The sequence below is a fragment of the Cnephaeus nilssonii genome, assembly GCF_951640355.1.
Source record: "Cnephaeus nilssonii genome assembly, chromosome: 24".
Lineage (NCBI taxonomy): Eukaryota > Metazoa > Chordata > Mammalia > Chiroptera > Vespertilionidae > Cnephaeus > Cnephaeus nilssonii.
In genome coordinates this window covers 8,552,925-8,566,680 of record NC_137095.1, presented here as the reverse complement: position 1 = coordinate 8,566,680, position 13,756 = coordinate 8,552,925, and the positions used below count along the sequence as shown (strand labels likewise).

Genomic DNA, 13,756 nt, shown 5'->3' with positions numbered 1-13,756 from the left:
TGTCCTGGGACTAATTTCAAACTTGGAGGAGGCCCCGAGCAGTTAATCAGCTAGCTATGTCATTGTGCGTGAGGTCTCTGTGTGTGAGGAAAGGGTGTCTTCTGCAGTAATTTCATCTGTTGGATTGGGGAGTTGACTAAGGCAACATGGAGGAGAGTCCGGTAGTGGTGATGGTATGCTCAGTGGTCGGCAAACTCAATAGTCAGCAGAGCCAAATCTCAACAGTACAACGATTGAAATTTCTTTGGAGAGCCAAATTTTTTAAACTTAAACTTCTTCTAACGCCACTTCTTCAAAATAGACTCGCCCAGGCCGTGGTATTTTGTGGAAGAGCCACACTCAAGGGGCCAAAGAGCCGCATGTGGCTCGAGAGCCGCAGTTTGCCGACCATGGGTCTAGCTAACATTTGGGCGCTTAGCTGAATCACAGAGGCAAAGAGACCAAGCCAGTAAACATCTGTGCACAGAATCCAGTTTGTATTGTGCTAACAAGCAGCTTGGGAGCGTTCGCCTCGTTAGCTGATTATGGTCTCTCGGTTGGAGCTCGCTGGGTAACAAGGGACCTTTTGAAAGGATGTGGCACTGTTCTCCCGCCTCTGCAGGCCAGGGGTGCGGAATGCTGAGTCACGGAGGTCATCTGGGCATGTCCCCTCACAGCGCGGGGTCTGGAAGTCAGGTCAGGGTCGCAGGTCGGTTCCCTCTCTCGGGCCCTGAGAGGAAGTCTGTTGTGGCCTCTCCTTACGTCTGGTGGCTCCTGGGCTTAGAGATGCATCACCCCAATCACTGCTTTCATCTCCCTTCCCCTCTGTCTGTCTGCGTCTCTGTCCAAATCCCCTCTTCATATGAGGACGCCAGTCCCGGATTAGGGCTCCTCTAGTCAGCATGACCCCATTGTAGCTTGCCTACATCTTCAATGAGTCTCTTCAAATAAGGGCACGTTAAAAAAACAAAAACAAAAACAAAAAACAACAAATAAGGGCACGTTCACAGGTTCTACGTGGGCATGGATTTTAGGGGGACACTTTTTTTTTAATACTAGAGGCCCCATGCACAAAATTCGTGCAAGGGTTGGCCTTCGCAGCCCCCAGCCCACTGATCATTCCGGAAGGTCTTTCCACTGTCCAGTCTAATTACCATATTAGCTCTTTATTATATAGGATATTTTTATTGATTTCAGAGAGGAAGGGAGAGGCAGAGAGAGATAGAAACATCCATGACGAGAGAGAATCATGGATCAGCTGCCTCCTGCACGCCCCACACTGGGGATCGAGCCCACAACCCGGGCATGTGCCCTGACTGGGAATCAAGCTGTGACCTCCTGGTTCATAGGTCAGTGCTCAACCACTGAGCCACACCAGCTGGGCAGGGGGATGCTGTTTACCCCACTACACTAGGTAGTGAGTTTTCAGTGCTTAAAGTCTCCGCTCAGGTTTTTCTGTCTTCATAGTCAGTTTTGGATTGTCAGGGAACATTAATATTCCAAGGCCGATGCAGGAAGAATGAACATGATGGAATTATTGGCATCAATGGCACAGCTGAAAATGCATGACTGTGGAACTTATTATTATTTTTTAAAATATATTTTTATTGCCCTAGCCGGTTTGGCTCAGTGGATAGAGTGGCGGCCTGCGGACTGAAGGGTTCCAGGTTCGATTCCGGCCAAGGGCACATGCCTGGGTTGCGGGCTTGATCCCCAGTAGGGGGCGAGCCAGAGGCAGCTGATCAATGATTCTCATCATTGATGTTTCTATCTCTCTATCCCTATCCCTTCCTCTCTAAAATCAATAAAAATATTTAATAAATAAATAAATAAATAAATATTTTTATTGATTTCAGAGATGAAGGGAGAGGGAGAGAGAGAGAGAGAAACATCCATGATGAAAGAGAATCATGGATCGGCTGCCTCCTGCATGTCCCCTACTGGGGATCGAGCCCACAACCTGAGCATGTGTCCTGACCGGGAATCGAACCCTGACCTCCTGGTTCATAGGTCGATGCTCAAACCACTGAGCCAGCCGGGCGGGCTGTGGAACTCATTTGAGGGAAGAAGAAAGGCCCCAGGGCTGCAGTTCTTGTGGATTGTGTGGTTCTGAGGTCCCCAGTGGCTGGGCAGCCGCTGTCTTCTGTTACCCAGCTCCGAGCTCCGAGCTTTGTTCCTGTGCTCTTCAGCCAAGGGCTGCAATTCTATCCCTAGAATCTCAGAAATTTTGAGCTGCAAGAGGTCTTTGGTATTATCTACTTCTCATGTAACCCTCTTGTTTTACAGATGAGGTCTTTAGGGCACGGAAAGGTTAAGTGGCTTGTTCAAGGTCACCGGCGTGGAAGGGGCAGAGCAGGCACTGAGACCCAGGCCTCAGAACCCCTGGAGGCGAGCCTGCGCCCGCCCCGTGGCCCTGCCTCTCCCTGCATCTGGGCCTCCATTGTAAAAGGTCGCTCTTGGCCGAGACAGAGAAGCCCAGGCCCCGCCCTGGTGGGAATGCCGGTCCGGCGTGTCTCAGACCGAGGGCCACCCTGAGAGCTCCTTTACTGTTGGGTGCTTGGCAGCACCTTGCGTTTCTTTGTTAATGTAGAGGCTACAAATGGAATTTTAACTATGAGTTCCAGCATCTAAATTCCGCTCACAGCCCTAGCCGGTTTGGCTCAGTGGCTAGAACGTCAGCCTGCAGACCAAAGGGTCCTGGGTTTGATTCCGGTCAAGGGCACGTACTTGGTTGCAGGCTCCCCCCGCCTCCCCCCCCGCCCGCCCCCCCAGGGCCTGGGCCCTTTGGTGCTCCTGCAGGAGGCAACCAATCAATGTGTTTCTCTCACGTCGATGTTTCTCTCTGTCTTTCCCTCTCTTCCACGCTCCCTAAAAATCAATGGAAAAATATCCTCAGGTGAGGATTAAAAAAAACACAAAAGATAAATTCCATTCATAAAGTGATTGAGGTGGGAGCCGGGGAGGTGTGCGGCTGATGGTCTGACTGATCAGGCAAGTACACGGGCAGGGGGCAGCTGGGGCGAGGCTTCCTTTCTATCCTCAGCATTCCCGGCCCTCCAGCCATGCTGGGTGACTTCCCTATGGGCTGCCTGATGTTCATTTTAACTGGATTTCACCTGCTTGGAAAGGGGACAGGGGCACACCAAATAGTGCAATGGCAGCTGAGTTTGTTATGTCTGGAGCAAATCCAGAATATTAATATGTAGTGGCAGGTTGATCTTGGAAAGAAAGGACAACATCAAATAAAATGCTGTAAGATAATTTTAAATTAATTTTAAGAGTTTTGTTCTTAAATTGCCAGCTACTTATTGGCTTAATACACATTCTCACACTTAAACATAATTCTAAATCCTAAGGCCCAGTTTTAGATCTAGCTGCTCTGTAAATCCTTCTATGGTTAATTATTTCCTGGACTAATTATTCCTGTCCCCACGTTTCTAAAGTACATGTAGCCTTAACAGAAACTTCTTTTCTACCCCGTTAAGATGAGAATTCTACTTCATTCCAGTCCCATACAATGCTTAGCATAGTGCTAGGCACACAGTAGGTCCTCAAGCCCACTGAAGTTCAAGGGCGGTGACCCTGGTGACTGCAGTAGAACTGCCCTTCTCTTCGGGAATTCAGGTCCAAGCCCTGAATCAAGGCTGCATATTTGGACCAGAGTCATTACAACCCTCTCATAGGATTGCCTTCGCTGAATTGAATTCAATTTTAAACCCTTGTCATTTTTCAAGGGTTGAGTAAATTAATTCTCTATTGCATTTGCTATTTAAAAAGGTTGTAGGAGGACACTGCCTATCACTTCACTCAAGGTCCTCTTTTGTCAAGTCCCACGGATTTTTTTTTTTTTTTTTAATAATTCCGTGCCTGAAAAGCCCTGCTTCCCCTGAGTGTCTGTCATGCTTTCTGGGGTAAGAACACAATACACGTTAGCTCTCTTTCCATTTTGGAGAACTGTGGGTCTAAATGGGTTTCCCTCTTCCCCCTGGCTGTCAGAGACCGCAAACGCGTTCTGGGTTTCATCACATCGGTAATGGTGTAGGATGGCATAGGTACTTTCCTTGTTCAGAGTTTCTTTTTGTTGTTGTTGTTAATCCTCGCCCGAGGATATTTTTTCCACTGATTTTTAGAGAGAGTGGAAGGGAGGAGGAGAGACAGAGAGAAAGAAACGTCGATGTGAGAGAGACACACTCAACTGGCTGCCTCCTGCACTTGGCCTGACCAGGGCCAGGGATCAAAGCTGCAACTAAGATACATGCCCTTAACCGAATCAAACCCGCGACCCTTCAGTCCACAGGCCAACGTTTCTTAATTTTTTCTTGGGTTTTGCTCGTTGCTATTTTAAAGTTCTTTTTTCTAGCAAAACCAGTGGACACAGACAGCGGGGTTGTGAGGTCTTGTGCTTGGGGCAGGGAGTTGCGGGGGAGAGGTCAATGGGGGGCAAAAGGAGACTCATACTTTAAACACTAAAGACTTTTTTTTTTAAAGTTCTTTTTTCTAATAACAAAAATATTTGTAGTCATTAGGAATTTTGGAAAAGAAAAAAGAAAAATTGCCTACAATCTAATAACCCAGCAACTGTAGCATCCATAACGATTTGGGTGTATAGTATTTCCTTCTGTGTCATTAGAAATTGCAGACTCACGGAATCTGGAAATAACAGTGGCTTACACATGCCAGGTTTATTCTCTCACATAAATCTTGAGGTAGGCAGTCTATGTCTGATATGATGGCTCCATTAAATCATCAGGAACTCGAAGCTTCTTTCTTGCGACTCTGCTGTCCTCTTAATGTGGCTCCGAGAGTGACCGCGAGGTCACTTCATGGCCCCAGATGACTGCTGGGTTGCAGCCATGTTACTGCATCCCAGGGATGCAGGGAAGGAAAAGGGCCGAAGAGTTAACTCCCTGCCTTTTAAGGAGTCTCCCCAGAAAGCACACCAGCCCCTCCAGACGTGGCCAGAATGTAGTCCCATGGACTCAGGACCCACCTACTGCTCGGGAGGCTGGGGTCTGAAGTGTTTATTTTCCAGCAAGGCACATGCTCCAGGTTTTTGTTGCCTGGAAGGAGAGATGTCTTTTTGGGAAGCAATCAGCAGACTGCCACAGTTCTTTCCATATCACATATCTCTTCAGTGTTTTATGGAAGCTACCTCAAATAGTTTGTGGAAAGAGTTAAGTTTTAAACAAACATCAATGTAAATATCAATAAGTAAAGTGCATTACCATTTTGTTGGTTGTCACTCTGCTTTTCCATAATCCTTTTCTGGGAATTTATCACTTATACCAATAGTGTATGTTTTGTTTTGTTTTCTAATATATTTTTACTAGAGGCCTGGTGCACAAGATTCGTGCACTGGGAGGGGGCCCTCAGCCCGGCCTGCGCCCTCTCGCAGTCCAGGAGCCCTTGGGGGATGTCTGACTGCTGGCTTAGGCCTGCCACTGCCACTGTGCTTGCCAGCTGTGAGCCTGGCTTCTGGCTGAGCGGCGCTCGCCCTGTGGGAGCTCACTGACCACCAGGGGCAGCTCCTGCATTGAGCACCTGCCCCCTGGTGGTCAGTGCACATCATAGCAACCGGTCATTCTGCCATTCGGTCGATTTGCATATTAGCCTTTTATTATATAGGATTATATAGGATTGATTTTAGAGAGAGAGGAAGGGAAAAGGATAAAGAGATAGAAACATCTATTGGCTGCCTCCTGCACGTTCCCTACTGTGGATCGAGCCCACAACCTGGGCATGTGCCCTGACCAGGAATTGAATCGGCGACCTCCTGGTTCATGGGTTAACGCTCAACCGTTGAGCCACACCAGCTGGGCAATCTATGTTTTGAGTTTCAGTCAGCACAAACTTATCCAGGGCTAGAAGGGACCTTAGGCAGATTTCTCTAAGGTTTGCTTACTCAGATGCCTGCAGGACCCATTCAGGTACCGTAAATGATAAGGAGGCCAGGGGTCAGTGTTGAGGACCATGATAGGGAGTGGTGGGGACTGTGGCAACCAGGAGAGAGCATGCTCTGTGCAAAAGGGGTAGCAGCCACTCAACTGCATTCACTGTTGCTTTTTTTTTTTTCCCAAGAGAAATCAGAAATCCAGATTTTTATATGAAATCTGGCACTTATAACTTAGCAGCTAATACATTTAAATTTTTAAAACGCCAACCAAAGGCAACACCATCCCGTGGGCTACTAGTTTAGGATCCACTTGTTTTTCAGTTGGCAGCGAAGCCCTGAAGAGGTCCAGTGGCTTCTGACTGGGCCGGAGACTTCGCTGTTCCGTCCCCAGCCGAACAAAGCCTGGTCTTCTGTGGCTAATTCATCTCAGAATACAAAGACATACTAAACATTTGCAGTTGAGCAAGTCTACTCCAAAGGTTCATTGAATCTCCCCTTCAACTGGCTTTCATTTTCTGTTTAAATCATTTTGGGGTGGCGGAACCCGAGAATATTGGGCTGGAACCCCCGCTCCACGGTTTCACAGCTGTGTGACGGGGCAAGCCTTTCATCTGTGTCTCATCTGTGCTTCCTGCACCATCCATTTTCTTTCTTGCTTGCTTCTCTCTCGCTCTACTCTTCTTGCTTTCAAGTGGCACAGTGTGGTGGTTAAGACAAGGATCGCTGGAGCCAGATAGGAATCTTGGCTTCTCTGTCTACTAGCTGTGTGGCCTTCGGCAACTTACTCGAGTTTTCTATGCCTCACAGGGTGTGGTAAGGGATTCAGTGTGTTAATATGTGTAAAATACACAGAACAGAGCTTGGCACGCAGTGATATATAAACACTGTTCTCTTTTTTTTTTTGTCTCCTCTGCTGCTTTGAAAGGTATGGAGCCCTGGCTAATTTGGCTCAGTGGCTAGAGTGTCGGCCTGCAGACTGAAGGGTCGTGGTTTTGATTCCGGTCAAGGGCACATGCCCAAATTGCAGGCTCGATTCCCAGTAGGGGGCATGCAGGAGGCAGCCGATCAGTGCTTCTCTCTCATCATTGATATTTCTATCTATCTCTCCCTTTCCCTTTCGGAAATTATTAAAAATTTATATTTTTTACAAAAATGAAAGGCATGGATCTCCAGCACAGTGGGCCTGGCTCTGGCTCTCCGTCTCGCGGGAGCACTTTTAGCTCCTGGTTCCTCTCCACAGCCAGCCTCCTGCCCCCAGTCTGGACCCAGACCCGCCGGCTGTGCGCACTCCCTACCCATTACTTCTAGTCTGTGCCCTTATTTTATTTTTTCCATCACCACTTATCCCCGCTATACCCTCTTCCACCTCCACCCACCCCCCTGACTGCTGTCTTGACCTAAAGCCTCATTAAGTTATGTCATTGGTTAGACAGAGGCAATACCTTTCCGGCGTTTCTGAAGATTATGTTATGAGATAAAGGGGAAAAGCAGGGCGAGTTTGCTTTAGCCAGAGTTCTGAGCGCGGCAGATAACTTGTCCTGGAAACCAGAAAGAGCCGTCACTCTGTGGGTTGGCAAAGGCTTCCCCCAGCAGGTTTGTTCAGACGGCCAAGAGTGTGGCACACATGTTAATTACAGAAATTGTCTTTCCCCCTACAGACTTGAAATGCAGAGAAATGTAAATGTGCTTGTTTTTCAATTAAATTGCTTCCTTCTTGTCCCCAATCTTTTCAGCTTTAGGTAAATCTGAATAAGAGATCTGACCTGCCCGGCCCAGCTGTACAACATTTCAAGTTCATATTCCCACCTAGAGAGGAGCAAAGTACATAGGTATGTATTGTCCAGACTCTTGTCCAGTTTACTTCTTTTTTTTTTTTAATATATTTTTATTGATTTCAGAGAGGAAGGAAGAGGAAGAGAGAGATAGAAACCAGAAACATCCATGATGAGAGAGAATCATTGATTGGCTGCCTCCTGCAAGTCCCCTACTGGGGATCACGCCCGCAACCCGGGTATGTGCCCTTGACTGGAATCGAACCCGGGACCCTTTAGTCCGTAGGCTGACACTATCCACTGAAGCCAAACTGGCTAGGACTATTTTTATCTTTTTTACTTGGTAAGTCTGCTCTGGACCAACAGGGGAACTGGTGAAGCCACCTGCTGCTTTCTCTGTTCTCTTCCCGACAGAGGGGGCAAGAAAGAGCCCCTGTCTTGGGTCCATAGCACCAGCGTCAGATCAGAGAAATTTTGGAGTTCCTGCTCCATCTTGTTTTGAGCTCTTTCCTCGCTAGACTTACAGATCCACGTTAACAAGCTGAATCATCTTGGATGTTTGTTTCTCGTTGGCTTGACTGGCCCAGATGGCAGGGCTCTGATGAGGTGAAGGACCGGGGCCATAGGTTGAACGCTGGCACTAACTGTAACCTTAGCCCTAACCCCTTGGAGAACTGATGAACCCTACAGACCCCCCTCTCCAGAAAGCTGTGCATTACACAGTCTGCCACAGGGTTCCTGGGACCCAGAATCCTTTAGGGACCTACACACTCCAAGTTAAGAATCCTGTTTTAGGCCCAGCTGGCATGGCTCAGTGGTTGAGCATTGACCTATGAACCAGGAGATCACGGTTCAATTCCTGGTTGGGGCACATGCCCAGGTGACGGGCTCGATCCCCAGTGTGGGGCGTGCAGGAGGCAGCCTACCAATGATTCTCTCTCATTGATGTTTCTATCTCTCTCTCCCTCTCCCTTCCTCTCTGAAATAAATAAAAAATATATATATTTTTAAAAAGAATCCTGCTTTAGGAATTCATAAGCAGCTAGTCGGTAGGGGGGATATGTCTCCAGAGGTTGAGTTTCAGGGAAACTGTCAACTTTCTAAAGTTCAAAGGTGGCTGCACTAAAGGTGTATTTAGCGGTCTAGCCTGGATGGGAAATCGTGTTAGATAAATCTTTCAAAGTTGTTTTCTTGCCCTGATGGTGGACAGCGGGTGAAGGAGCTACGATGTTTGCTTGCCGTCCTCACTGAGTTGGGAGCCCTGCCAGGGAGCAGTGTGGGTAGGTCTTGCATTTGCCAAAGTCCAGGTGACTTTGGCAAATGCAAGACCTACCCACACTGCACCCCCTCTGGCCTTGCTGTGGGTCTCGAGAGAGTTCCTTCTGTTGTGCCCCAAACCTGTCTTCGGAGATTGTTTTGTCCGGCCTGTTCTGTTCTGTCTGCCCGGGTGGCCGCCAGAACTCTGGTGCTGTTTTTAGCAGAGGCTACTGGAAGCCGTGCCAGGGGAAGCCGTTGCCATGGCTACCTTGGCTGGGAGAGTTCCCTTTTTCTCCTTTTTTGTTAGCTTGTGGTTTCCCTGATTCTTAAGGTGCCGGCTGATGTTCTGTTTTTTTGCTAAGCAGCAAGGAAAAGACTGGATTTCTGTTGCTTTTGTTGTTGCTGATGTTCGTTTTGTGTGTGTGGAGGTGTGTGCGCTCGCCTGTGTGTCTTGGAGATGAGGTAAAGCGACCTCAGAAGATGAACTATCAGGAGAGCTTGGGCAAAGCCAGATGTGCATGCACAGTTTTCTTTTCTTTTTAAAAAAATATATTTTATTGATTTTTTACAGAGAGGAAGGGAGAGGGAGAGCGAGTTAGAAACATCGATGGGAGAGAAACATCAATCAGCTGCCTCCTGCACACCCCCTACTGGGGATGTGCCCGCAACCAAGGTACATGCCCTTGACCAGAATTGAATCTGGGACCCTTGAGTCCGCAGGCCGACGCTCTATCCACTGAGCCAAACCGATTAGGGCAGTTTTCTTACTCCAGTTTTTAATTTTGGCTTAGCGATTGAATGTGGTCCACTTTTAGCCTCTTTGTAATAGGAGCGGGGACATTTGCTGAGCTTCCTTCCCCAGGAGCAGGGATCCCTGCGACTCGGGCTGGGTCTGAACTTTACACCGGTGCCCTGAGGAGCAGATGGCCGCGTCAGACCCAGGTGGCTTTATCTCATTCTGCTCTAAAAATAGAGTGGTGGAGCCAGCAGGCAGTACGGCCACACCTGGGGGCCATCGCAGTCCCATTTCACATCTGTGTCCCGGCTGTAAACGGGGCCCTTCACACACCTGGCGCACCACCTGTGGGTTAAGCCTGCAGGGATCCGAGGCTCCTGTGCACAGACCTCAGTGTGCCCCTCGTGATGCCACTTGTCCTCTCTGGCGCCTTCTTTCTCCCACTCCCCGAAGGCTCCTATTCTCAGCATCTTCCAGTTTGCTTATCTCAGAAGGTCCATTACGTTTAAATAAAACAACACCTTCCCCCGCTTATCAGTGCTCAGGACTGTTTGTGATTGGGGTGTTGCCAGTCCATAGGAGGCCGCGGGGTGCTGATGGCAGGCCACCTGGGCGGGCCCTGTGGACACATCTGGATATGACATGCCATTGCTGGGTTTGTCGCCTCGTGTGCGGGCTCCACCCGCCGTACTGAGCTCTGAAGGTATGCCTGTGCCTCTGCTTCCCAGGTCAAGATGAACGCCATGCTGGAGACCCCCGAGCTCCCGGCCGTGTTTGACGGGGTGAAGCTGGCCGCAGTGGCCGCCGTGCTGTACGTGATCGTCCGCTGTCTGAACCTGAAGAGCCCCACCGCCCCGCCCGACCTCTACTTCCAGGACTCGGGGCTCTCGCGCTTTCTGCTCAAGTCCTGTCCTCTTCTGACCAAAGAGTAAGTAGACCTCTCGCCTGCCATAGGCCCGCCTGCTGTGCTCTTTGGCTTGAGCGATGTTCAAAGAACCTTCGCCCATGTGTCTTCAAGGCCACCATGTAAAACGGTGTCGTGGCTGATAAAATAGCCACAGTCTCCATAGAAGTCTGTGTTTTGAATCCCGGGGGGTAGGAGACAGAATCCGACCTTGGTTGCCTGGAGTCATCATTCATGACAAGGACTTTGCAGAAAGCGGCAGTCATTTATTTTTAGGTAGATACAGAAAACTTGGACAACATTCTAGCCCTTTATCAAATGGTCTGTTGCTAGGACCGAAAAACTATCCTTACCCCAAATAATCTAAATAATAAAAGCGTGATATGCTAATTAGATCGGACGGCCGAACAGCGGACCGTCTGGACCGTCTGGACCGTCTGGACGACCTTCCGGACGAAGCCGGGGCTGCGAGGGCCGAGCCCCTTGCACAAATTTTGTGCACTGGGCCTCTAGTTAATAAATTAAAAAGCATAGATGTGTGAGTTGGGCACTCTCCATCTCTTCCATTGAAAAATGGGCTGACGTTGGCTAAGAGGATCCACCACCTAAATAGAATGCCTTCATTCCAAGTGAACCAGGGGTCCCTGTAATAGGCCAGATCTATCTATCGTGTGAGCACTGCTTCTGAAACAGGAAACCATACTTGTAAAGCGTGCATTTTATGTCACACAGACTGTTTTCTTTTTTAAATATATTTTTATTGATTTCAGAGAGGAAGGGAGAGGGAGAGAGAGAGAGACATCAATGATGAGAGAGAACATTGATCGGCTGCCTCCTGCACCCCCCACACTGGGGATCAAGCCTGCAACCCAGGCATGTGCCCTGACCAGGAATCGAACCGTGACCTCCTGGCTCATAGATCGACGCTCAACCACGGAGCCACACCGCTGGGCACACAGACTGTTTCCAAGAGGCGTGTGGTTAAATGTTTCCCTGTTGATGTCTTCATAATAACTGTGCCTTCCTTCGGGGCTCGGGCCAAGCCTCATGCATGAAGCATTCCGTGTGCTCCCGGGGTCTGGATGCCTCCCTTTCTCCTCGTTGCTCTTCACTCTGTGCCTCTTTAAGCTGAATCCATTCTGCCGGTGTGCCTTTTCAGGCGGAAGCTGCTGGGGACTGAGTATTCCCACTGTGCCCCTCAGCGTGTGACCACATTCAGTGGAGCGTCTAATGCTCTGGGCACTAGCAGCAGCTTTCTCCTCTGTCCTGATACGCTCTCTCCCGCCTCGGTAGGGGTTGGTGAATGACTCTCCTCTAAGAGCAGGCAAATGTGTGACAGACACATCTGAGAACTTGGATTCTTGTTTGGCTCATTTGACCGTCTAGTTCATTTTCACGTGCTGTTCGCCTAGGGCAGTGGTCGGCAAACTCATTTGTCAACAGAGCCAAGTATCAACAGTACAACGATTGTAATTTCTTTTGAGAGCCAAATTTTTTAAACTTAAGCTTCTTCTAACGCCACTTCTTCAAAATAGACTCGCCCAGGCCGTGGTATTTTGTGGAAGAGCCACACTCAAGGGGCCAGAGAGTCGCATGTGGCTCGCGAGCTGCAGTTTGCCGACCACGGGCCTAGGGTGAAGAGCCGTGTGGGCTTTGGGTGTTTTGTACGTTCGTGTGCAATTTCCTTGTAGTTGTAACAGTGATGTCATGACCCAAAAGTTACTATTAAGTCGAAAGAGACCTATGCCTGGATTGTGTTGCCTGATATTTGTGGGGTGCCACGTGCAATGTGAGGTCACCATGCTGAGTTTGGAACTGCCCCGCTGAGGGGACTCCATCCCAGTGGCTCCACACCGGAAGGCGGTGCCCAGAGCCTGTATGCTTTTCAAGTTGTCCAGCTTTTTTTCTTTCCAATGCTTAATGTAGATAATTCACTAATCTGGACTGGCAGCTAACATTTGCACGCACTTTCAGACGGAGTGGGACCCTGAAGCTAGACCCAGTTTTTCAGCCATCTCGTGTGTAGAGCTTTTGGAAAGCGAGGTGTTCAATCCCTATAAGTTTATATCGAGGTGACTGTAAATGTCCACCCCCCATTGGGTCCTGGTAATGAGAGGAACCATGGAAAAGCTGCTATTGTCCAGGCTTCCGAGAAACACCACATAAAGTCTGATTCTGGCTGAAACCAGTTTGGCTCAGTGGATAGAGCGTTGGCCTGCGGACTGAAAGGTCCCAGGTTCGATTCCGGTCAAGGGCATGTACCTTGGTTGCGGGCACATCCCCAGTAGGGTGTGTGCAGGAGGCAGCTGGTCGATGTTTCTCTCTCATCGATGTTTCTAGCTCTCTATCCCTCTCCCTTCCTCTCTGTAAAAAATCAATAAAATATATTTTAAAAATAAATAAATAAAAAAATAAAGTCTGATTCTGTACTAGTAGCTCACAAAGCTGATTACAGCAGGTTTTTGTGTGTGTTTTTATACCTCTTTTTTAAAAATATATTTTCATTGACTTCAAAGAGGAAGGGAGAGGGAGAGATAGATAGATACATCAATGATGAGAGAGAACCATTGTTTGGTTGCCTCCTGCACATCCCCCATTGGGAATCGAGCCTGCAACCCCGGCAGGTGCCCTGACCGGGAATCGAACCCAGGTCCCTTCAGTCTGCAGGCCGACGCTCTATCCACTGAGCCAAACCAGCTAGGGCTTACCTCTTTCCTTGTTTTCCTTTAAAAAAAATATAACCCAGAGTCATGAAGTTTAATGGTTTCCCTTTGCCTCATAGGCATTATGTCTTTTAATCCTCTTAACAACTTTGAGGTCAGGTTCCTTTTTTCTTTCATACTTAAGGGTAGAGAAACAGTAGCAGAGAGGGAAAGCGAACCCAAGTTTGTGACTTCGGACTTGGTTCCCTTCCTATCCATGGGGGAGGGGGACAGACACTGTTCTTGGGGTGCAGGTGAGGGGAGCGGCGGAGGGCAGCAAGGGGCCATCCTTAACGCATCTTTAGCGGGACTGGGAGGCCTTCCAATTTCCAAGTGACCCTCTTTCTGTTTCACTCCCTCTGTCGGAAGCCACTGTCCTTCATGCTCTTTCTCGGTCTTGCGTTTCTGTCACAGCCTCCCATCTGTTTGAAGCCGAGGGCAGGAAGTACGTCTGTTAGGGGTAAAAGCGTTTCTCCGGCGACTTTGAAGTTGTTTTTTTTCTAGATGAAACCT

General features: G+C 48.8%; 1 protein-coding gene across 2 annotated transcripts in view; it reads left to right on the top strand.

The window, feature by feature from the left end:
- The window catches only part of ABHD2 (abhydrolase domain containing 2, acylglycerol lipase), a 68,798-nt gene that overhangs the window by 8,628 nt on the left and 46,414 nt on the right, over positions 1-13,756 (top strand). For both annotated transcript variants that reach the window (XM_079764004.1, XM_079764003.1), the window contains exons 2-3: positions 7,606-7,701; positions 10,366-10,565. In XM_079764004.1, coding sequence (XP_079620130.1) covers positions 10,372-10,565 — 194 coding nt within the window. In that variant the 5' untranslated portion in view covers positions 7,606-7,701; positions 10,366-10,371. The remainder of the gene's footprint in view (positions 1-7,605; positions 7,702-10,365; positions 10,566-13,756) is intronic.